Here is a 24,365-nt window from a genome sequence, read left to right on the forward strand (position 1 = left end):
TGTTTTTTTAGCTAATTTTATTTTCTGTGCCACTGTAGTTTTCAGTAACATGTTTTATAATTATAATAGATTCTGACATGAGAATTTTTTTCTTAAACCAAATTTTTTACCATATTTTATTTTCAAACTATATTTTATACCAATTTTATTTTCCCCCAAACCATAAACCTAAAACATACAAATGAGTATTTCCTTTTTATTGTTATTGTTTTTGTTTCTACGTCATTATTTGATATTTAATTAACACATTTTTAAATCACTTTTAACCTCAAAAGTATTTTTACCAGCTGAAATTATCTCAAGATGCCACTTCTGCCAGGCGTTGGTGTGTTAGACCCCGCCTTCCAGTGGATACCCACACCCGATTCAGGCGCGTGCCTTCCCGAACTCGGGCCCACGAGAATGGACGACTGTCCTGAGGGTTTAAAGCAGACACACACACAAAAAAAGAGACCTTTGCTCATTTACCAAGAGTAAATGGCAACTTTATTAAACTCAAGTCGAGTATTTATACCAGTGGGCAACCGGGATCAAAAGGGCAAGGCCTCCTCCCATCCAGGAGCAGGAAGGAGAATAAAGGCCCCAGTAAAGGAAAACTCCTCCCACCCAGAGGGGGCTGGGGAAACTGGCCTCTGTGGGAGTTTTTCCCCAGGCAGGTGGTCGAGGGTTCAAGACAATGTCAGACAGGTTAGATGGGCCTTGGTGCCTGAGCTTCTTTGAGGCAGGTTGAGAAATTACCATTTTAAAGTAAAATAGATCCCTCAGGCTAATGTACCAGGCTGTAGCAGAACCAAGGACGGAACTAGCAGGAAGCTTAGCTGGTTAGCGTAAACATTATTTGCATCCAGTATTTTGGTCTCAAGGATCAGGGAGGACAGGGTCCCACAGTGGTGGTGCATGCCTTTAGTCCCAGCACTCGGGAGGCAGAGGCAGGTGGATCTCTGTGAGTTCGAGGCCAGCCTGGTCTACAAGAGCTAGCTTCAGGACAGGATCCAAAGCTACAGAGAAACCCTGCTTCGGAGGGAGAAAAAAAAAAGGAAGACTTTATTTTGAATATTTCTTGAAAGTTTTTTAAAACTAATGAAAGAGAATGGGATAATCTTTTTAACATTACAGATGAAAAACAAGCAATGCAATTGATTGTTTTCAGACTAGAGAAAAAAGGAGAACTTTTTACAGCCATCCATTCATAATTCCAGGATATATGATGCCCTCTTCTGACCTCCACATGGTGCACAGACATACATGTATACTTACAGGCAAAAATGTACATATTAAATAAATATAAAACGTTATAAGTTCTGAAGAGAAACACAGGTGAATACATATTATAAAAACTTTTCCTTTATCTTGTCCATTTTTTAGTCACAAATGTTTAAATATAGGGCATAATTTTCTATTGAGAAACAATTATTTGGGCTCAGGATATGTGGTATATTATTAATGATCTTATTAATTATGTATGAGGTCCTAGGTTCAATTCCAAGTACTAACAGACAGGAAAGAGAGGGACAGACTGGAAAGATAGATGGCTCAGTGGTTAAGAGCACTGACTGCTCTTCCAGAGCTCTTGACTTCAATTCCTAGCAACCACAAGGTGGCTCACAGCCATCTATAATGAGATCTGATGCCTTCTTCTGGCATGCAAGCATACATGGAAGGAATGTTGTATATATAATAAGTAAATAAATCTTTAAAAAAAGAAGAATAAGAAGAAAAAGAAGAATAAGAATGTATCCTAGAAGCCAGGCATGCTGGTACATGTACATACCTTTGGTCCCAGTATTTGGGGCAGAGTCAGGTGGATCTCTGAGTTCAAGACCAGCCTGGTCTACAGAGTGAGTTTCAAGACTACACTGAGACCCTGTCTAAAAAAGAAAAGAAAGCAAGAATAATATATCCTTGAATGTAGTCTGGAGATTGGTTTGACACCTGCTTCTGTGAAAGCATCAGCTCTGTTTGTCCGTCCATGTACTTACTGTTTTAACCAAGCTGATGTCTTTTTGTAGAGACACTGGCGTAATGGTAAAACTGTATCCAAACATGACTGCTGTGCTACTTCATAATACACAACTTGACCAGCGAAAGGTGAGAAGGCCAGATTTGTGTGTGTGGTGAGTGCACGGTGTGATCACACACGTGTATGCATGGAGAACAGAGGAGCACAGGGTGTCCCTTGAGCCGTGCTCTCTACAGCTGCAGTTTACCATTCCTCATCCAGGCTGGTGGCCAGCACTTCCAAAGATCTTCCCTTTTCTATTCCCCAACACTGGGGTCATAGTCCATGCATAACTATTCCTGGGGATTTAGACAGACGCTGAGGATTTGAACTTAGGTCCTCGTTTTTGTGCAGCAAGTATCCTTATTTTCTGAACCATCTCCGCATCTCAGACTTGACTTTCTGTAATTGTTAGAAATAACTAATATTAAAATTACCTGAACTGTTGAGAATTGTATATTTTGCCTAGTAACAGTCTAAGTACACCAGGCACTAATGTTCACAGTGATGAAATGTAAAGAAACTGAACAGCCCTCTCTAAAGGACTATAATTGGAATATTCACCTATAATGCTTCAGTTATTCATATGAAAGGACATTTTTGGGTTTTTGTTTGTTTTTTTCATGATTTTTCAAGACAGGGTTTCTCTTTGTAACAATCTTAGCTGTCCTGGAACTCACTTTTGTAGGCCAGGGTGGCTTCCATCTTGCAGAGATCTGCCCGCTTCTGCCTCTTAAGTGCTGGGATTAGTGGCATGTGCCACCTCCGCCTATGAAACGGCAGTCTTAACATATTGAGTAAGCCACATCCCCAACCCATGGTTTTTTGAGACAGGGTTTCTCTGTAGCTTTGGAGCCTGTCCTGGAACTAGTTCTTGTAGACCAGGCAGGCCTCGAACTCATAGATCTGCCTGCCTCTGCCTTCAAAATGCTGGGATTAAAGGTGTGCCACCACCGCCCGGCCTCAGCCCACATTTATACTGTACACGAAATAGACATTTGAAGGGCTAGACACTGAAGTGGTAACAGTAGTTTTCATTTTCTTCTGATTACTTTTATGTTGTTTGCAATGTTTGTAATTAATAGATGTCATTAGAAAAACAAATATAGCTATTCACTTAGGGAAATGTGCTGACTTCTGTGGTTACTGGATAATTATATATAACTAATTAATTTTTTTTTAGATTAAACATCCCACTGCCCTAGGATTAGAAGTTGGTCAAGAAATTCAGGTACTTGTGTTCAATGTATTATCTTTAAAGTTGTGAATTGAACTTAAGATTCCAATTAGTATCTATGAAGGAATAGACTATCACCTCTGGCTTATATTTCTGTACACTGCTTCTTTAAGAAGTCAGGGTAGCTTAACCAGACTTGCTAAGGATTAAGAGTAAGATCTTTTCCCTCAAGTAGCTTTCAATTTAGCTTTAAGAAAGAAAGGGGGGGCGGGGGGGGAGGGATGGAGGATAGAGAGAGAAAGAAAGAAAGAAAGGAAGGAAGGAAGGAAGGAAGGAAGGAAGGAAGGAAGAACTCCACCTTTAGAGTTGTGCAGTCTTGTCATTTGGAGACAGACTTGATAACATGGTGGAAAGCTGTGTCATCTTGGAGCAAGTGAGACTCTGTACTTGACATTAAATGTTTGTGAACTAAGAGTACTGTTGCTGGGATCTAGAATTCTGATAGTTAAACTGGCCCTGTCTTGTAGTCCTCTATCAGTGAACAGATTGTTGCTGATCTGAGTGTGTTCTGTTGGTTATACCAGAGTAAATATGGCCACAAGTGTATTCCCCATCTGAGCTTCTGGTGTTTAAACAGCTCTGGGGAAAGATGAGGGCCAAAGAGCATCTCTCCAAATGTTTGTGCTGTACATCAAAGGGGACTTTAAGCCTGTTGCATTGTTCCCCTGTTTTATTTCTTCATGGAACAGTATATGCTAATGCAATGGTCCCCAAGTCATAGAGAAAAAGCCCTTAACTGAATTGTGACTTTGGACGTACAGTATAGGGACTTAGAAACCATAAAAGGCACAGTTAGTTTATCAGAAACAAAACTAAATGTCTTTTGCCCTTTTTGGTTGATTGGTTTATTGATTGGTTTATTTTAGTCAGTGTCTCAGGCTAGCATCAAACTCAAACCTCCTGCCGAGTGCTGGGATTCCAATAGGGCACTATACTTTGATTCCTTTTGTCTTTTTGTAACAGCTATTTAATCAGAATATATTTACTCTGTCTCTATTACTGAGCAGTGCTTTTATTAGACACAAATATTAATTATTGCCTTATCTGCACAACATAAATTTAAATGTCTTTTTCAACTTTAAATATGCTTCTTTTACATAGGTCAAATACTTTGGTCGTGATCCAGCTGATGGAAGAATGAGGCTTTCCCGCAAAGTCCTCCAGTCTCCGGCTATAACTGCTGTCAAAACTCTAAATGATAGAAGCAGCATTGTAATGGGAGAGTCTGTTTCACAGTCGTCATCCAACTCTTCCCCTTGACTCCTTTTGGAAATGGTATTCCACAGTGATTTCTGCAAAGCAAACTTTAATAGTCCCGTTTAATGTGTAGATTTCTATATAATTTAAATATATTTGTATTAAAATGCTCTTTTCTGTAGGTGGAGTTTTCTGTATTGCCAGCCAGTTCCCAAATGACAACATAGAGACTTACTATTAATTGTGAAAACTCAGCCAATAGCTTGGCTTGTTTTTAGCTAGCTCTTATAACAACCCGTTTCTAATCTATGTGCTGTCCAACGGCTTGTTTACCTCTTCTATATAATATCCATCCTGCTTGTGCCTGGAAATCCTGCCTATCTATTGGCTGTCCAACTCTTTAGTAAATCAATCCAAGTGGTATATCTTCACAATGTACGAAAAGATTATTCTACAGTACATTTGATGTGCCTTTTAAATTTCAGGATCAGCCTATATTTGCCTTATTTATATATAAAACCAATAAGTATTTATCATTTAAAGTAATCTATTTTTAGGGGGCCTGGAGAGAGGGCTCAGGGATTAAGAGCACCGCCTGCTCTTCCAAAGGTCCTGAGTTCAATTCCCAGCAACCACATGGTGGCTCACAACCATCTGTAATGAGATCTGGTGTCCTCTTCTGGCCTGCAGGCATACATGCAGGCAAAACAGTGTATATATAAGTAAATAAAAAAGTAAAGCTATTTTTATATCTTAGGACAGATTACCTTTTTGTTTCTCTAATTGTAAACTACTGAAAAATGTATGCTCTCCTAAGGCTCTTTTCCACTGCCTTCCTTCTCATATTTGTTAATGACCATTCTGCCTTAGGCATCTTATGGCTCACCTCTACCCAACAACTGTGCCTAGCTACTGCTGTTTTGCATACTAGAACTTGCCATTTTGAAAGCCAGAACCTTTTCTTCACCGTAATTACACATTTAATTGTCATTGAGGGAGCTAATTTGGTTTCATTTTTAATGGTATTCTTTTCACAAAACCATAAATATAGTGAGATGAATCTTATAAATGAGATTCTCACTAGAGTGAATTTTTTTTTCTTGGGTTTTTCCAGACAGGGTTTCTCTGTGTAACCGCCCTAGCTGTCCTGGAACTCACTTTGACCAGGCTGTCCTCAAACTCACAGAGATCCACCTTCCTCTGCCTTTCTGAGTGCTAGGATTGAAGGCGTGCACCACCATGTCCAACTGGTTTAATTATCTAAATATAAAAGATAACACTAGAGTCATTCTTTGTGTGTATATAATTACCACTGTGTGGATATATATTTTTGGTATAAGAGCTGAAGGAACCAATCAAATTATTAATGTAATTTCTAGAAATAACTGTCATGTTAATTGTCCTAATTTTTTTTCTTTAGACAAGGTCTCATTATGTAGCTTTAGATAGCCTGGTACCAGGCTGGTCTAGAACTGACATCTACCTGTCAGACCCTAGAGTCCTACAATCAAAGGCATGTGTCACCATACCTAGCTCATTGCTATAATTTAAAACATGCTACTAGTCCACAAAAAAAAAGCTGCTACTACATAATTTAGACTGTCTAATCCTTTTATAATTCTTATAAAAATATATGTGAATTCTTACTCAGGGCTGTCATAAGCTATTAAATATGTGTCTGTCCAAGCCAAATACTTTAAAGGTACATTTATATGTAAGTCAACAAACACTATTCTGTGTAAAATAGCATATTAAACAGCACTGATACCCTTTCTGAATTAGTGAAAGGAACTGAAAATTAAAAATGAAATTTGATTTTTTTTTGATATACTGTTTTTCTGTATTTGTCAAAGTGACCGAGTGCTATAACCCTTAGTTTAAGGGACAGTAACCCTTATTGTTTGGATTTCAGAATTATAATTTGGTTTTCTTAAATTTGCTCTTTTTTTCTTTTTCAAAGGGACTCTAAACTGCTAATAATTTGGGAAAAAATGAAGCCAGAATTTAAATGGACAGCTCACTAATGCCAACAGCAGCAGCACCCTCGGTTCTGCATAAACCAGCAGCCTACCATTCAAGCCAGTCTTCCCTTCATCTTTATTCAATTCATGGTCGTTTTTCATAATTTCTAATGAAGTTTTTGTTTTTGCTTTTTTTGGAGGCAGCATTTCTCTGTGTAGCCAAGGGTGTACTGGAATTTGCTCTGTAGACCAGGCTGGCCTTGAACTCAGATCCACCTGTGCCTGCTTCCTGAGTGCTGGGATTAAATGTGTGCACCACCACCACCACCACCACCAGACCCTCTAATGAAGTTTCTAATCTGAGCCTGTCATATGCCAAAAACTAATTTATAGTACCTGAATACTGCTACTTGCAAAATGATCTTTTATGACCCTTTTTTTTAACATACCATGAATTAGTGTTTAAATTTTTATATATAAGTGTAATTTATATATAAATATATATTTATTTTGTGCGCTTACAAGCCATTGTATGTGTGCGGGGATCAGGACAACTTGTTGGAGTTGGTTCACTCACACTGTGTGGGTTCCAGGAGACAAACTCAGGGCATCAGACTTCACAATAATCCTTGTACCTTTCCTTGCTGAGCCATCCGACTTGCTCAAATTATGGTTTTTATGTGACTGTTTTCTTTCCCTTCCAAAACATTTTAAATTTCTGGATCTTAGATAGAAGCATGAACATGAGCTGCTGTCTCTGTTCAGCTCAGCCAAGCATCACATTCATTCAACACCACTATGGACTAAGCACTATGGCATGTACAGGGGATGTCAGCAAACAGAGCCGAAGTTCATGTTCACTTCTGCTTGAAGAAAACTGGCAGTAAGCAAGAATGTAACACGGACAAAGAAGCAGATACTGTAATAGAAAGGAGTGAAGTGATCTGTTCTACTGCTGCAGTGTAGACTATGAGTAAGATCAGCTTGGGGAGAGAAAGATTTATTTGGCTTACACTCCCCAGATCACAATCTGTTGAAGAAAGCCAAGGGAAGAAACTAAAACAGGTCATGAGGAATACTTTTTACTGGCTTGCCCTCAATGGCTTATTCAGCCTGCCTTTTTAAATAAATACTTTTATATATAAATAGAATTATATATTTTTTTTTTGTTCGGGGGGTATCAAGGCAGGGTTTCTCTGTAGACCAGGCTGTAAAGGTGTATACCACCACCGCCCAACAGCCCACCCTGCTCCCTTATGCCATCTAGGACCAACTACTCCAGTGAACTGGGCCCCGCCACATCAAGGATTAATCAATAAAATGCCCCCATAGCCTTGACAATTGGCCAATCAGATGGAAGCATTTTCTTGCTTGAGGCTCCCTTTTCCCAGATAATCCTGGCTTGTATAAAGTTGACCAAAAAAATAAATAAATAAAAATCACACAGCCAGGACAAGTGATAAGAAGTTATTGTTTGAAATGAAATAATCCAGAACCACTTCTCTGAATAGATATTTAAAGAGACCTGAATGAAATAGGAGATGTGAAGACAAAATAACACTTTCATTTTCTTTTTATTTTTTGGTTTTTCGAGACAGGGTTTCTCTGTATGCTTTGGAGCCTGTCCTGGAACTAGCTCTTGTAGACCAGGCTGGTCTCGAACTCACAGAGATCCGCCTGCCTCTGCCTCCCGAGTGCTGGGACTTAAGGCGTGCGCCACCACCGCCCAGCAACACTTTCATTTTATAAGTCAGTTTCACATAATTTCGTCTTTTGCTTTGTATTAAGAATATAGTCAAGGGCTGGAGAGATGACTCAGAGGTTAAGAGCACTGACTGCTCTTCCAGAAGTTCAGTTCTCAGAAACCACATGGTGCCTCACAACCATCTATGATATCTGAGGACCCACATGGTGAATAGAGAAGCAATTCCCTCAAGTTGTTCTCTGACCTCCAAACATGCACGATGGTACTTAAGCACCAATGCCAAGTAAATAAATGTAATAAAATTTGTTTTATATATATATAACAAGTGGAGAGAGGAGATATTTTCAAAACATTTAATCAGGCAAACATGCTTAGTTATTTCTGAGGAATAAACGGAATCACAAAGTTTAACAGGCTTTGACAAATGCTTTCTCATGAAACTTGATAATAGGAAAGGCAGACAGTAGAAATGGGAAAGAGAATATAAAGACATTGAGTGTCAGGGATTAAAAAAAGAAAAAGCAGTCTCATGGTTGAAGAGGAAGAAGCAGTTCCACTGCCAACTTTAGCTTGAGAGTTGTACAGGTAATAGGTTCTGATATCGGTGGAAAACTTGTGAGTGAAGCCATCAACTAACAGAGGTGGCTGTTGTAGGAAGCAGTTGGAGACTGTTGTATCCCTTCTGGGGAATCTAACACAGAGAGAAGGGGCACCTAACCAAGTAGTCCAACCAAGCCAAGCAAGTGAATTCATTGGGGTTGTATACAAGAGCAATGGGCAATAGACATGAAGCTACTTCTAAAGACATCCCCACCCTAGTGGTGAATCTTCTATCCCTGCCCTTCTCAACTGGAGAATGTTAATAGACCCTGAATTCAGTCCCTGCCAACATATACCAAACAAAAAGAAAAACCTACATTTTATGACTATTGCGCTATAGTATGATGTACTGGTTCCTTTGGAAACAATATAGTTACTAATTAATAAAAAGTTGGTAGACACTCTAGCAAAGGTTTCTTGCAATGTAGCCCAAACATCTCTGCCTCTCTAGTGTTGGAGTTGCATACATGCATCCGGTTTTTGTTTTTTGTCTTTGTTATTTTTAAAGTCATGTTATGGGCCAGTGAGATGGGCCAGCCAATATAGGCTCTTGCAACCAAGTCTGACAACCTAAATTTAATCCCTAGTACCATGTGATGGAAGGAAAGAACTGACTCCAGGTTGTCCTCTGACCTCACGCATACTGGCAAGTGAGTGCACACATGCATAAGAAATGTAAAAAGGAGGCTTTTTAAAAAAATGTTGGGCCAGCAAGATACTTTTTGTAGGTAAAGGCATTTACCATCCCAGAGATCCACATAGTATAAAGAGAGTAAGTCCTGACCTCCACATGTGTGTAATGGCCCATGTATATGCACATACACATACTAAATGAATAAACATGTATTTTTAAATTATGTTATAGGTGTAACAGAGTTCAATCCCGAGAACACACATAAAAACCCAAACGTGGTGGTTTGCACGTGTAACTCCAACACCGGGGAGATGGAGATGGTTCCGTGGTGTTCACTGGGCAGCCAGCATAGTCTTAACTTGGAAATTCCAAGAAACTGTTTCAAAATGAATGGCACGAGATTTATCTGTGGCCTCTACACACATACATACACACACATGGTCATTTCATACAGTGATGAGTTGGTCATAGTGGCCGGCACCTGTAATCCTCAAACCCCTCAGGCTAAAGCAGGAGACTCTCTTAAGTCCAGATATTTGACCCCAGTTTGGGTATCATAGACCTCATACTTAAAATGAGTCGGGTAGAGGAAATGTGCCATTAAAATAAATAAATAAATAGGCTTTCTAAGAACTGTAATTTTAATTGCTTCTTAATACAGAGAAGTCATGTGAGCCTGGCTTTAAGGGATGACAAGGGGAGGGTGTTATGGGTCTAATAAAAATGCTGCAGGTCCCCAAGTGGCTGTAGCAGGCAGCCAGCCATGAAGGTACCCAGTCCCAGTTAGGAAGCCCCCGAATGGCCCACTGGTCATGAGGGCCAGCGGGTCCTAGAGGGCAGGAAGAGTCATGGCAGCAGCTACCTCTTTGGGAGAGAGACAGAAAAGGGAAGGACTCTGGCTGTAAGCTTAAAATCAGCTTGCCTTGGTGGGGGAGGGGGGAAGGCGGAGCTGGTCTCTTAAAAGGACAGGACAGACCATTACAGGGGGCAAACCGTTGAGTTGAAGCAGTTTCAACAGTGAAAAGGGTTAGAATTGAGGTAACTTTGTTCTGTATGTTCTAGGAGCACTGAAAAATACCATGTTTCATGAAAACTACAGTTACCTGTTAATATTTTTAAATTGTGGCTATAAAATTTCCATAATTTCCAATAATTCATAAACTAAAAGACGATGCTAAATGAAATAAAGCACAAAATATGTAGATAATTATCATAAAGTATAAAAATTATAATAAAATATTGAGGGGGCAAACATAACCAGATGCCAAAGAAGTGACTTACAAAACTCAATAAATAATGTCTTTAGTTTTGCAAATATCTATCAAAAATTAGAAACAGGCTAGAGAGATGGCTCCGCAGTTAGGAGCAGTTGGTGCTCTTGCAGAGGACCTGAGTTGGTTTTCCAGCACCCACCTGGTGGCTTATAACCACCTGTAAACTATAGTACCAAGGGATCTGATACCCTCTTCTGGCCTAAGCAGGATTCTAAATGCATATGGTATATACATAAATCTTTTTTAAAATTTAATTTTATTTTATGTGCATTGGTGTAAAGGTATCATCCCTAGAACTGAAGTAACAGTTGTGAACTGGCACTTGTGGGTGCTGGGAATTGAACCCAGGTCCTCTGGAAGAACAGCCATTGCTCTTAACCACTAAGCCATCTCTCAAGCTCCACACATAAATCTGGAGCCACAGCCCTCAAAGTCAGGAACGTAACAAGCACCACTATTATTCAACTCTCTGGTGGTCTTATTGAGATCAATGTTATGACATTAAAAGGGAGTGTCAGAGAAAAACAAAAACATTTGCAGATGACCACCTAAGCCACTTATTACAAAACAATTAGGATTTACAAGTGAGCACATCAAAATAGCTGTCTTCTCAGGGAGTCAGAAGCTGCTATGTGAAGAACAAAAGCCATCAAAGTCAAGCTTTGAAGAGCTAAGACAGCAACAAGTTTGGCCCATCCCTGTAGTCGACACTAAGGTTAAATTATCTGCTCCCAAAGACTACGAGTCAATGAAGTTATAAAGACCCTTAACTGACCACTTTGAAAACCTAATCCCAAGTGTACTCTTGACTTCTAAATACCACATGCTAGCTGATTTTAGTTCCTTTAATGTGTAATCTACCCTCTTTAACAGGCCCAGCAAACCCCCCAGATTGTGCTAAGATTTAAACCTAGCTGTGAAGACAGCTCAAAGAGAAAATCAGGGCAAATATAGTAAAGGACTTTGAAGAGGGAGGGAAGTGCTTTCACAAGGACTTATGAGCTGTTTCTACAAGGTCTAAGGGTCCAGAGGTATCTATCTGTACTACCAAAATCCCTAAGGGGCTCTCATTCACATTTTAAGGCTTCAGGTTTTCCCAAATCCAATCTTACTACTTGTTTTCTTAGTTATGTATCATCTGTGATGGTTATCCCTGGTTGTTAACTAAAACCCAAGCAGCTGGATAGGTTTGAATGAAAATGGAAACCCCACAGTCTCATAAGGAGTGGCACTATCTGAAAGGATTCGGTGTGGCCATGTTAGAGGAAGTCACCATGTCTGCCTGTGCACTACCTTGCCTCCTGCCATGATGACAATGAAGTGAATCTCTGAACTATAAACTAGCCTAAATTAAATGTTTTCCCCTATAAGAGCTGTCATGGTCATGGTGTCTCTTCACAGCAATAAGACTCTAAGATAGTATACCTAGGTATATCCAGGAATTTTTTTAAATTAAATCATTTGAAGTGGGAAGAGCCACCTTTACTCTGGGCCACACCTTAGGCTGTCAGCCTGTGTAAGGACATGGAAGAGGCAGGCTGCTCTTTTTGCCTACATGCTCCTGTTCTGGACCCTACTTCCTTGGAATTCTGGTGCAGACAGAAGACCAGCTGAGACATCCAGCCTTGGGGACCAAGCTACTGGATTCTTAGATCTTCCGTTGGTAAGCATGTTGGGAACCATCCTCAACAAAAATACCTCTTGCCAGGGTAGAAGCATGGGGATTTAGAAATATAGTAAAGAACATGAAGACGTGAATGAAAATAATAAAACAGAGAAACATATAGGATAGTATTGGGAGGGAATTCCAGTGAGTACTGAAGATTCGCCTGTGTTTAATTTCCAACTGCTTAAAATACCCTGACCCCAAAAAGGTAGGAGTAAGACTAAAGACTGCATTAATATGATACAAGGAAAAGAACACACCAATTGAAGGTCACAGACTATATTCCTAGTTAAACATTCTGTTGCTAGAATAAAACAAGTCAAGCTCATACCCTAGACCAAAACATTCTGTAGGCAAACCACTCCCTGGGAATACCTTAAGGGAACTGGAAATTAGTTGGATCCTTAGACTTTTGTTTGAGGTAGAACAGATCTAATTCAATATTCCTGGAGCCCAAGGTCTGGCTATTAGTCACACTTGTTAACATTTATCTTGAGAAAGCAGAACTCTTCACTCCTAGCCTAGGTGGGACCTTTGTTTGAGGTTGTAGAAATCACGCTGAGGGATAGGGAACACATGGTTGTTGTGGAAAAAAAATACCTGGTTCAGGATCCCGACCCCGGAAAAAGGACTCAGGGTGTGAGAGCCAATCCGAGTCAAGGCACCAATAAAATGGATTACTAAAAATGCTGCAGGATCCCCGGCAGCAGCAGGCAGCAAAAACGCTGTAAGTCCCCCAGCAGTGCCAGCAGGCCATGTGGTGGCAGGCAGTGGGCCCTGAGAGCAGCCAGTCCCAGGCAGGGATGGATGCAGGTGCTGGTCCAGGGCAGGGAGATACGCTGCATCAGGCAACAGACAGAGACCTGGATAGGCACACCATGCAGAGTGAGGTTAGATATTTATTCAGTGAGTTATGAAAGGAAAGGGGGAGAAGTAGAAGGGCGGGGTGGGGAGAGGGGAGGAGAGAGAGAAGAGAGAAACAGAAGCTGCCTCTTCGAGAAGGAGACAGAAAAGAGAGAGAACTCGGGCTGGAAGTTGAAGATCAGCCTGTCTCAACAGACGGGAGGAAGTGGGCATGGCTTGTCTTTAAGAGACAGCATTACACCAACCTCATATGACTTTTTTTAATCCAATAATAACTATGTCAGGCAGGGGAGATATCTCTATTGGTAAATGTACTTGCCACCAAGACTGACAACCTGAGTTTCATTTTTAGGACCCACAGAGTAAAAAAAGTTAAGGGATTCTTGGCAAGTTGTCCTGACTTCTACACCATGTTGTAGCAAAGCTCCTCCCCTCAGCAAATAAATGTCACTTTATTAAAGCTTCTATGACACCGATGTTTTAGCATTTAAGACTCCTGCAGAGGACCAGAACCCACATCAGGCTGCTCCTAACTAACTAACTCCAGTTCCAGGGCATGCAACACCTTCTGGCTCTGAGAACACCTACACTCACATGCACACACCCATTCATGCACAGAATGAAAAATAAATCTTTTAAAAAGGTCCTTGTGGGGGAGGGAGAGATGGCTCAAAGTTAAGAGCACCGGCTGAGGTCCTGAGTTCAATTCCCAACCACCACATGGTGGCTCACAACCAACTATAATGAGATCTGGTGCCATCCTCTGGCATGCAGGCATTCCTGCATGTCTAACACTGTGATAAATCTTAAAAAGTCTTTGTACTAAACATGTTTTTGTCTATTATTCATTCTTTAAATCCAATATAACAAGTATTTAAGTAACATTGGTATTATAATAGGTATTATTATCCAGAGGTAATGTAAATTACTCTGCAAGAGATGACAGGTAATAAGCAAAACATATGCCATTTTATATAAGGGACTTAGGATACACCAAATCTGGTATTGATATGAGTTCTGGAATCAATCATTCAAGTCACTAAGAGACCAACACACATACACACTTGTATATGATAAAATGTCTCTAAAATACACCATGCAACCTAATAGAAAAGAAAAATGTTCAAAAATTTAGTAATTCAAGATGGTGATAGTAGCATTAAAGCAAATGTGTAACTATACAGGCCACACACAAGAAATGGGCCCCATTCTAGCATCACACAAAAAAGCGGTAGGAGGTTTTAACGCAGAATGATATAGTCAGTGTTTCCCGAAGAAAAAGTGAATAGCAGGAAGCAGGAGCTAAAGAGGCCTTGCACTGCAAAAGTTTCTCTGTCCTTTTTTTTTTTTTAATGTATAAAGGTTATTACTTATAAAAACAGTCCATTAGGGGCTCGGTTGGGCTAGAACTTTTTGGAGAGGATCTGAGGGAAGATGTGGTTATGGTGAGGTGCTTTCAGACAAGCACCTATGGGGCCCTGCACTGTAGATTCCTGCTCTAGCCTTCTGCCCCTACATCTGTTAAGTTCAAAGTATTAATGGAGCCAAAAACACTCTCTCTACAGAAAATTCTCTGTAAACCCTGAAATTCCCCGTCACAAAGCTAAATGGGCTTCCAGGATCTGTCCAGTGCTCTTGCAAAGGCCTTTTCTCCTGAGGAGTGGACAATGGGCAGGTGCTTAGAAATAACCCAGGAGTGTCCTCTAACACTGGGTGTAACATGAAGGGCTGGCTTGTAAAAAAAAAAAAAAAAATGTTCTTTCTGTGCCCTTTCCAAAACCAATTATATTTTCCCTGGCTCAGAGTACATTTTGTACATATCAATCACAGCAAGGTCCAGCACATATGGATAAAAATTCAAGTCCTTTTGGCATAGGGAGTACCCCGCTATAAATCATAGGCTGGCCTGCACCTCTCAGATCCTCCTGTCTCAGCGTTTCCAAGCCAAGTTCACTCATCACAGGCAGGTAGCAGCACGCCAGACTACAGATTCAGAGAAAAGCAATTATGCATCAGATTTTGAAATTATTTTTAATCAAGCGCCTACTGTACACAAGCTCCACCTTTCAGCGTTCTGGTGAAGTGTTCACACCTAACCAATCTCATCAAACATAAGCACACTCGGGCAAGTGTAGTCATAACTACAACTCCCGAAAGACAACGCGGTGTCACCATGTGCACTTATCCCATGCTTTTCAGGTTAGAGCCAAGAGCTGGCCGAGCTGAAGGACCGTATCGTGAACGACTGACCGCTAGACGGACAGGACGAGCCGCAAGCGTCCCGCGCTAACCAGTCTTCAGCCCGCCGGGCCGAGCTCTCCGGGGGAGGGGGGTGGGGGGCGGCGTCCGCCGCCTTTCTCAGGCATAGACCGATGGCCGGCACTACGAGGCTACCGGCAGGCAGAACGCCTGGGCGAGCCACAGGAAACCGTCAACGCTCCCGTGGAACCTTACAATTGCCTGCTGCTCATGGTGGCCAGGGAGCATCTCCCGGGCAGAACGTACCCGCCATGCACCCAGCAAATCTCTAAGAAGAACTCAGCAACGCCACGGCTCCAGCCACCTTCCACTGGAGAAGGCAGAAAACCTCGCGAGATCTCCCCGCCAAAGAGGCGGGCAGAAAGAGCAGGAAGTCCCTCCCGGGCCTGCGCCCCCCAGTGTGTCCTCCTCGCGAGAGCACCAGGTTTGGCTTTCCGGAAGTGTGTTCCGCGTAGAGGTGCTGTGTGCTGGGCTCGTCGGCCGCCGTAGCCCCTGCTAGGGCAGCCCGTGCAACCCTGCTGGAAGAGGAAGAGAAAGGCTGAGAGAGTCGGGTTACAAGATGGCGGATCTGTAGTAGTTCCCGCGGCGGGCGGCGGCAGCCGGAGAGCGAGTGTGTTCCGGGGAGCAAAGGGAAGAGACGGTGGTAGTGCGCAGGGGTGGAGGGAGGGGACCGGAGAGCACGGGCGGCGGGCTCCCGATGGCTCTTGTCACCCCTTCTCGCGGCTAGACCTTTGGAGCCATGGTAAACTCGGGCCTATCCAGAGCCGCCGCCGCCGCCGCTGCCGCTGCCGGCTCCCAGGAGTGAGGGCCACCGGCGAGGTGAGCGAGGAGGCGGCGGCTGGAGCGGGGGCCCAGCAGCCACCATGTCGGATACACGGCGGCGGGTGAAGGTCTACACCCTGAACGAAGACCGGCAATGGGACGACCGGGGCACCGGGCACGTCTCCTCCACTTACGTCGAGGAGCTCAAGGGGATGTCGCTGCTGGTCCGTGCCGAGTCCGACGGTAAGGGGATTGGAACGCGGGAAGAGAGGAGCGTGCCTTCGGTTGCAGCACCAGCTGGGGTGTGAGCTCCGGGCGCGGGGGGGACAGCGCATGGCATGGGGCTTGAGCCTGCCCTTCTCAACGATAAAAACAAACTACTGGGCCTAGCTTTACTCGCCGTCAGACGTGGACTCCCAGTTCCTCCGCCTCCATCCCTATTAAGGATTTGACTCCTTCCGCTCCAATCCCTGCCTGGTTGTTGAGGTTTAGAATGTGAAGAGTGGGAAGTCGGTAGGAGACCAGATAGGAACCTAACCCGTGAGATAATGTCACCCCGTACCCGCTTTGGGTACAGTCTTGTCCTTTATATGTGTCCAATATAAAGGGGTTAGTAAAACTCTTCTGAGTGCCTTAGGGAAAAAACGGACTCTTTCTTGGAGTTAGTATAGACCGTTGCGACGACGTAAACACGAGCACATACGGTTTTACTTTTTGATCCCTCTAGGTTGCCATTATAGAGAGTGGGGGAAAAAAATGGGTTCCACAGTCTTAGTGAGTTAGAAAACTAAAGCAGACTCGGAGATTGTATTTGTTGATTACAGAATTCATAGAAAGCATTTTAATATTAAAAGCTGACAGCCATAATTATAATTACAGCCTGTACTCAAGAACTACCCAATTGGAGTAACTGATATATGTAGGTAATAGAGAACTAACAGATTTATTTTTGGCAATGTTGTACTAATGTAGAGTCCCTTTTATTTATTAACTAATCAAGGTAATTTTATGTGGGGTGTTTTGTTGTTACTCATTGTCTTAGGAACAGGATAAGTGTAATTTGTATGGTAAGTCTCTCCAAAGCCCTCGAAATTTGTTTTGATAGACAGGAAATACAGTGAAACAGCTTTTGTTAAAGTTAATCTTCAAATGGACAGTTAGACCCCAAAAGTTTTATTTTAGTTTTCTCATAGTCTGAATATTGGTTTCACATAAATTTTTCCCTCGAAAGACATTTGGAGATAGGATGAAAGATTGTAAGCTAAATATGTAGCCTAAATCTGGAGAGAAAATATGTATTAAAATACATTTCGTAGCCTCAGATCTTCAGCTTGTTTAGAAACATAAAACATTTGTAAAATGTGTGTTGTTGAAGAAGGCTTTATAGCTTGAGACTTACATGTTTGTTTTTTTTTTTAACTCTTTCAGGATCTCTACTCTTGGAGTCAAAGATAAATCCAAACACTGCATATCAGAAACAACAGGTAAGTAGCTACTAATCTTTAATTTGAAAAACTGTGTGTGTCATCCAGAAGTATTAATCTGACAGAGATGGGCATACTTTCCAGACCAGAAAAACAGTTTGGTAACTAAAGTAAGAGGCCATATGTATTTACCTTTGAGGTTGGTAGAGTTTCAAACTGAAAAGTGATTTTTATATTGGCAGTTTATATTGTTTTTTTTTTAATCGAATCACTGTTTGTTTTAGAAAACAATGGGGTTTTTTTGTTCTTGTTTACAGTAAGCCAGGTCTCTCCTATATGCTCTACATAAAACCATTTATTCAGAGTCACATTTGAAAGAAATGACTTAAAAGAATATTCAAACTGTTCAGTTACTACCATTAAGAAAGAAATTCAGCAATGGTGGTGCATATGTTTAATCCCACCACTTGGGAGGCACAGGCAGGTGCATCTCTGTGAATTCAAGTATGGCGTGGTCTACAAAGCAAGTTCAGGACAGCCAGGGCAACATAGAAAAACAACAACAAAATCAGAAGGATACTTTTAAAGCAATGAAAGACTGTTTGGTGTGAAATTGGATCCTTTGACCAAGGAAAGGGGCTTATTGAGGGATTTTTAGGTGGCATTTAAGTTCTGCTTTAAATTGTATGCATATTTTTATGTAATCAATTGATAATTGATACTCTATAAATATACATATTGTTAATTATGTAACATTTTCTCAATATTATTGTCTCTTTGGAAAAGGAAATCTGTTTTAGTATTTCTAATTTAACATGAAGATGATAGATTTGAGTCATACTTTATCTGTGAATATTTTCATTTTTATTGTGAAATGCTATCAAAATTGAATAGTGTAGAGAATAATATAGTGGGCTCTGTTATAACACCATCAATTTACTAATATTAACATACTATATCCTTTTCAATTTTTTTGTAATGTTTAGCATGGCTACCCAGGTTAAAATCTCTTTTGTGTCTATCCCTTTTATCCATTCTTTATTCCCCTATGGTAACTCCACTAAAATTACGTGTATTCTTTCTGTAGATGCTTTTAATACCTTTCCTGCATGTCTCTTGTGTGTTTTGGGGTTTTTTTATTTATTTATATATAATTGCTTCCCCCCCAGACGAGTTTTTTTGTTTTGTTTTGTTTGTTTGTTTTTAGATTTATTTATTATATATTCAGTATACTCAGTACTCTCGGGCCAGAAGAGGGCACCAGATCTCATTACAGATGGTTGTGAGCCACCATGTGGTTGCTGGGGATTGAACTCAGGACCTTTGGAAGAGCAGGTGGTGCTCTTAACCACTAAGCCATCTCTCCAGCCCGTCTCTTGTGTGTTTTTAAACTTTTATGCTATTGATACCATACTTTTACATATTCTTAAAATTGTATTTTTACACTTTTTTGAAGATTAATTTGTGTTATTGTAGGTAACTTTTTAAAATGCTGTATTATGCTGATGTATGCTATATACCTATAGACATTTGGATTATTTCCTCGTGTGTGTGTGTGTGTGTGTGTGTGCGCGCGTGCGCGCGCACGCGCACGTGTCCGTGTGTGTGCATGCTTGTGGAAGAGGTATGTAAAATCACGATGACAGACTTTGTAGGGAAGAGAGAAATTATTTTAGGTTTATAATTATAGCATCAAGTCTATCTTTAAGGTCTATGAAAATTTGGATGCTATAAACATTTCACGTAAAAAATAAAATTACACCTATTATAAAGGTTGTTAATAGGAAAATTTTTAATGTATGTAATTGCTTTGTGCATGCAGTACATTCTTAGTTCCTTGAAATATTTTAGCATTCAACTGGTAGCTTTTTTCTCTTAGATAATTTTTATACGTATCTTTTGGTGAAGAATTCAATTAAAACATTTGTCTTAAACATTTGAATGTTTCTCTGTATCTTAGATATGTCTGAGGACATTTGAATTTATTTCAAACTCCAGTAGGCAGACAATTAGTTACTCTGTGTTTGAGTTTTGTAAGATAGCTAGTTCTGGGTTTTTGCTTGTTTGTGGGGAGATACTAATATTTTGTCATCTTTCTCCTACCTACATGAATATAAAATGATAAGGACATTTGCTCATAACTGTGGCTCGCAAGGCATAGGCAGGTCCCTACACATTTAGTTGTAATAACAATTCTTGACTTGTGTAAGTGATCTTTTACCTGCTCTTACTATTGAAAAGATCCTATTGTGTGTGCAGAGGCTTATTAGTAAAAAAGTCCTCCAGCACATAAGAAAATATACACTGGTTCTTTAAGTACGTAAGAATTTTAAAGCATACTTTCATGTAAATGCTACTATCTAGGAAACTAGTTCCAGACAAATTGGATTTTTTTATACAGTTAAGTATGAAAAGCATCACAAAAAAATAAATTTGAAAGATTTTATAGCATCTGAAAATGTTTTCTGTAACCAGTCACATTTAAGTAAAATAGTTCCGGGATGCATATTTACGACTTTCTCATCCAAGCACACACATACATACATACACACACACACACACACTCTCTCTCTCTCTCTAAGGTTTACAAGAGAATTCTTTGGTAATGAGAGAAATATGGGAAAGCATTGTATGAATACAGGAATGAAAACCTGTAAATGGAGTCACCTGTTTTATTTTCTTTAATCTTTTTTAAATTGGGAGGACCTTCTAGTGGAAGTCATAGAGCCATTTGAAGTTATGGTAAATTTAGTTTCTATGTAATCTATGCAGTTTCTTCCTATTTTAACCAAAGTCTTGCTCAGTTTGTACTTTTTACCAAGTTGCACAAATTGAAATTGTGAATACATCATTTTTATGTTTACTAGAATTATCATTATCAAGATTTGTCAACATGAGATTTTTAAATAGATTATTCTAATTACTATTTAACTAGGTTTTTCCACAATTAAAGTTAATATTATTCATCAATGGGCTTTTAATTAAAAACGTAAGCAAATTGTTTGTTTATAGAAAATTTTGCTGTATTAAAATATGTTGAGTAAATTAAGAGATAATTATTTAATATTCACAGTCCTAGAATTATCCAACTGCTTAATTGTTTGCCCAGCAAAGTATTAGATTGATGGGCTTACTTAAAATGTGTTAAAGTACTGCTGAGTATCTGTCAGTGATTCACAGTACTTTCCTACCATGTCTCCGTACTGAAAAGGGAGAAATGGGAAGATGTATTTACTTAATACACTTGAATATGTAAGCTGACACATTAGAAAGAAAAAGTGATTATGCAGTACAACATGAATCAAAGTGTCTGATATGTGTTTCAGGTTTTTAAGTTACTTAAAATCAATTCTACTGATCTTGGCTAAATCAAAAATCAAAATCATTGGGATATACTTAGCATATTTTACATAGTTGTGTGCTCATGAGTCCAAAAGATCAGTCCTTACCTCAGTGAAACAATAGAATAATAAAATAACTAATGAATTTTTTTTTTCTGCCTAGACCTCACTGAAAATGCATGAAAGCATTTCCTGTGGAGGCAGCTGAGGTACAGAAAGGTTATGGATGAGAATGTAAAGCAGGTATATTACAACACGAAATATTGTAAACAGCAAACTTGTATTCCACAGGTGTGGGCGCTAGAAGTTAGAGACAGGAGAAAGTATAAGAGGCAGGCATCTGTAAGAAGAATTCATTCTTGGTAATGGTGGTAGTTGCTGAAATCAATATACACCTGCTTGAATCGCAGGAAGTCTATTCACAGTTTTTTTCGCTTGAGAGTTTGGTGTACCAAACAAAAGTGAGACCTAAAATGATGAAAGTGGTACTGTGTTTAAGAAAACCTGTATGACAGAAACATGAATAATAGATGAGGAAAGCGTGGTGGAACAGAAACGCTTGGGTGGGAAAACTTTTTGTAGTAATTGTGATACAGGAAATTAAAGTCTGGTAAATAGACTTGAAGAACTCTGGTATGTTTTCAAGGAGCTGCTAGAGGACACGGTGGACAGTTAACCCACGTGCTGGGATTATAACCGCCATGCCAGTGACCGTCTCTTCTAGTGATGCATGTGTAAACAGATGTGTGGCGGTATGCTCGCCCTTTCATAAGCCCAACAACATTCTGTATGATATTCTGGATTTTGTTTGGTTTTATTTAACTTAGACTTTAAATAAATGAAGTGAAATAAATGAAGTCTAAATATTAAACATCTGGAACTAGTGGTTGGGTTTGAGTTAGTAATGCAGATTCTCATCTAAGAATTATAAAGTGAACTTTTAGCTTCAGCAAGGGACCACTCCCTTAGTAGATAGAAATTAAGAACAAAACCTAAGTCAGCTTTGTTGACTGTCCACACTTATTTATGGACGCGGTACTTTTTAGACTGTTGTTTATAGGCTGGTCCTAATTTTCTTGAGGGCTTTGTCTTTTAAATTAAGTTTGAAAATTTTTGAAGAAATGTCTTGGTTTTGGTTCTGTTTGTGGTGTGTGTTGAGTGGGATGTCAAATCCCACACCTTGCACATGCTAAGGAAGCACTTTGCCACTGGCCTACTTCCCAGTCCTTGGTAGAGTTTTTAAATTACCTGGCAGGGACGATACCATGATCACAAAGGTGGTTTGCCCAGGGGGAGGCTTACCGTTGCACTCCAGATGTAGTGGCCCCTGCAGCTCCCCCAAATGTGATAGTGAGGATGTCTCTTGTACCCTTCCTGAAACAAACTAACAAAAGAATGGCACCATTCAAAATACAGAATATCAGTCTGTGGGTGTTGGTGAAAAGCAATAAATGGAAGAATATTTGGTTATGGGGTGACGCTTTAGTCCAAGCAGGCAGTTGAATTAAAGGGTTGTGGAGATATTGAAAGATAGAAGATCTTAAGTTATTTATTTATTTATTTATTTATTTAATGAGCATGAGTATTTTGCCTGCATGTATGTATGTATGTGTATGCACAACATCCTTGGAGGCCAAAAGAGGGCGTCAGATCCCCTGGGTCTGTACTTAACCATGGTTGTAAGCTGCCATGTAGGTGCTTGAAATTGAACCCTGGTTGTCTGGAAGAGCAACCAGTGTAACATCTCTCTAACTCCTAAAAGTTTTTTTTCTTTTAAGGTCTTAAAGGTTTTGACTTTTATGTACAAAGATGAGTACCATCTGTTCCACTGAGTAGAAGACCTTGATTAATCCATTTAAAGAAGTCAAGAGAAGTGGCTCAGGACAAACTAGACATAATGCCTGAAAGGAGAGTTTCCCTAAGTGGGTTTTGAGGATAGAGTTGAAAGAGCTGATGAAGGGTTAGGCCCTGATAATAAATAAGAAAAAGGCTGTAATAATTTTTGCAGTGCTGAGGAACCAAGTCGGGGTCTCACACAGGCTGAGCGAGTGCTGTGCTACCGAGTTGTACCCTGAGTCAGGTGTTTTTGTTGTCTCTTTGAGGTGATTAAGCCTCACACATGCTAGGCAGAATCTTTACCTTTGAATGACATCTCAAACCCATTTTCAGCTTTTAGCTTTGGGACAGAGGCTAAGTTACCTGCACTGGCCAACCTTCAGCTTGCCTCATACTCCTCAGTAACTGTGACTGCAGGGATTTGCCGGCAGGCCCAGTTGTAGTTGCCTTAGTTGAAAAAAAACATGATTGTTCAATCCAATTTAAAATGTTGGGCTTTAAAGTTAGTTATGTGGGGAATAGAGTACTGAGTATATATATATAAAAAAAAAACTGTGTGGATATGGCAGCCCACAACTTTACTTTCAGCACTTGGAATGCAAAGGCAAGTAAAATACAGAGGTGTCTTGTCTTGGGGTCAACCTGGTCTACATACTGAGTTTCAGGCCATCCAGAGCCACACAGTGAGATCCCTGTCTCTCAAAAAAAAAAAGAAAAAGAAAAAGAAAGAAGGAAGGAAAGGAAAGAAATTAATGGTGTAAGGCACTCAATTACATTAATTCAGATTTTGTTGTTTTACCTGCACATATTTTTAGAAGCCAGAGTCAAAATGATTTGAGCCTTCGATAACTTACATAACCAATTTGGATTTTATTCTGCAGTTGTAGTGGTAATCCAAAATAGAATCTGTTGTAAAAAGCATGAGGAGTTAAAGATTTATTTATTTTTAGTTGGGGGTGGGCAGGGGCGTGTGCAGGTGGTCAGAGGCCAGAAGTATTGGATCTCTCTGGAGTTGGAGTTGCTGGGCGCCAAGCTGAGGTCTGTGCTCTTAATCACTGAGCCACCTCTCTTGCCTACAGGAGGATTTTAAAAGAAACCCACCTTTATATTGATTTTCTCAAAAGGATATAATAGTTTTAGTTGATATCTAGTAAGTCAAATTGTTGAGTCCTAAAATCTATGTGGTCTTCTGAGTAAACAGTAACATTTCTGTGAGAAGTGTTTTGCTCAGACCTTTAGTTACTGTTTCCTAGCTACCTAACCCTAACAAAATAGATCATGTGAAACAGTTGAAACCAAGAGAAATAGATAATGGTCAAACTGACATTTATTTAGACCCCTCTTGTTAGCAGTCAGCACTGTGACAAAATGGAAACTATGCTGCTCTGACGAGAAGTGAAGACTCCACAAAATTTTTAGGTATTCAAAAATATTTTAGCGCGGCAATGATGGTGCAGAGACAAGCAAATCTCTGTGAGTTCAAGGCCAGTCTGGTCTACAGAGTTCGTTCCAGGACTACACAGAGAAACCCTGTCTTGAAAATAATAATTTTCTGCTACCTTTTTCCGGTTTACTATGCTCTAAGTAGTTCTAAAAATACTGTTAA

The 24,365-nt window shown here is 40.2% G+C and overlaps 3 protein-coding genes across 10 annotated transcripts in view; 2 read left to right on the forward strand and 1 right to left on the reverse strand.

Moving 5' to 3' along the window:
- The window catches only part of Pnpt1 (polyribonucleotide nucleotidyltransferase 1), a 35,650-nt gene extending 27,140 nt beyond the window's left edge, over positions 1-8,510 (forward strand). Inside the window, exons 26-29 of one of the 2 annotated variants that reach the window (XM_048427536.3) lie at positions 2,010-2,088; positions 3,183-3,230; positions 4,338-4,511; positions 6,394-8,510. In XM_048427536.3, the coding sequence (XP_048283493.1) occupies positions 2,010-2,088; positions 3,183-3,230; positions 4,338-4,496 (286 nt within the window). In that variant the 3' untranslated portion in view covers positions 4,497-4,511; positions 6,394-8,510. Of the gene's footprint in view, positions 1-2,009; positions 2,089-3,182; positions 3,231-4,337; positions 4,512-6,393 lie in introns of those variants that run through there. The other variant, XM_048427537.3, reaches the window with a different exon arrangement.
- Positions 8,511-15,149: 6,639 nt separating this feature from the next.
- LOC146893974 (uncharacterized) lies at positions 15,150-16,589 on the reverse strand. 2 transcript variants are annotated; one of them, XM_085692312.2, is made up of 2 exons: positions 16,353-16,589; positions 15,150-15,911 (listed from the first exon to the last, which is right to left on the reverse strand). In XM_085692312.2, the coding sequence occupies exons 1-2, from the start codon at positions 16,496-16,498 to the stop codon at positions 15,665-15,667; spliced, it is 393 nt and encodes a 130-aa protein (XP_085548438.2). In that variant the 5' UTR covers positions 16,499-16,589; the 3' UTR covers positions 15,150-15,664. The 2 variants fall into 2 exon arrangements, with proteins under 2 accessions (XP_085548438.2, XP_085548437.2); XM_085692311.2 differs by having other exon boundaries at positions 15,150-15,914; positions 16,353-16,584.
- Positions 15,914-24,365, forward strand: part of Ppp4r3b (protein phosphatase 4 regulatory subunit 3B) — a 55,415-nt gene continuing 46,963 nt past the window's right edge. For 3 of the 6 annotated variants that reach the window (XM_048427543.3, XM_048427545.3, XM_048427549.3), the window contains exons 1-2: positions 15,914-16,401; positions 17,587-17,642. In XM_048427543.3, the coding sequence (XP_048283500.2) occupies positions 16,260-16,401; positions 17,587-17,642 (198 nt within the window). In that variant the 5' untranslated portion in view covers positions 15,914-16,259. Of the gene's footprint in view, positions 16,402-17,586; positions 17,643-21,086; positions 21,167-24,365 lie in introns of those variants that run through there. The other 3 variants (XM_085692310.2, XM_048427544.3, XM_048427548.3) reach the window with 3 other exon arrangements.

This window comes from Myodes glareolus, chromosome 8 (genome assembly GCF_982192425.1).
Source record: "Myodes glareolus chromosome 8, mMyoGla1.1, whole genome shotgun sequence".
Classification (NCBI taxonomy): domain Eukaryota; kingdom Metazoa; phylum Chordata; class Mammalia; order Rodentia; family Cricetidae; genus Myodes; species Myodes glareolus.

Excerpts from the sequence above, each read along its gene's own strand:
- LOC146893974 (XM_085692311.2), bottom strand. The coding sequence starts at position 16,493 with ATGCGCTGTCCCCCCCGCGCCCGGAGCTCACACCCCAGCTGGTGCTGC. Across the intron at positions 15,915-16,352 it reads ATCCCCTTGAGCTCCTCGAC|CAGGGTTGCACGGGCTGCCC; the intron begins GTAAGTGGAGGA and ends TTCCTCTTCCAG.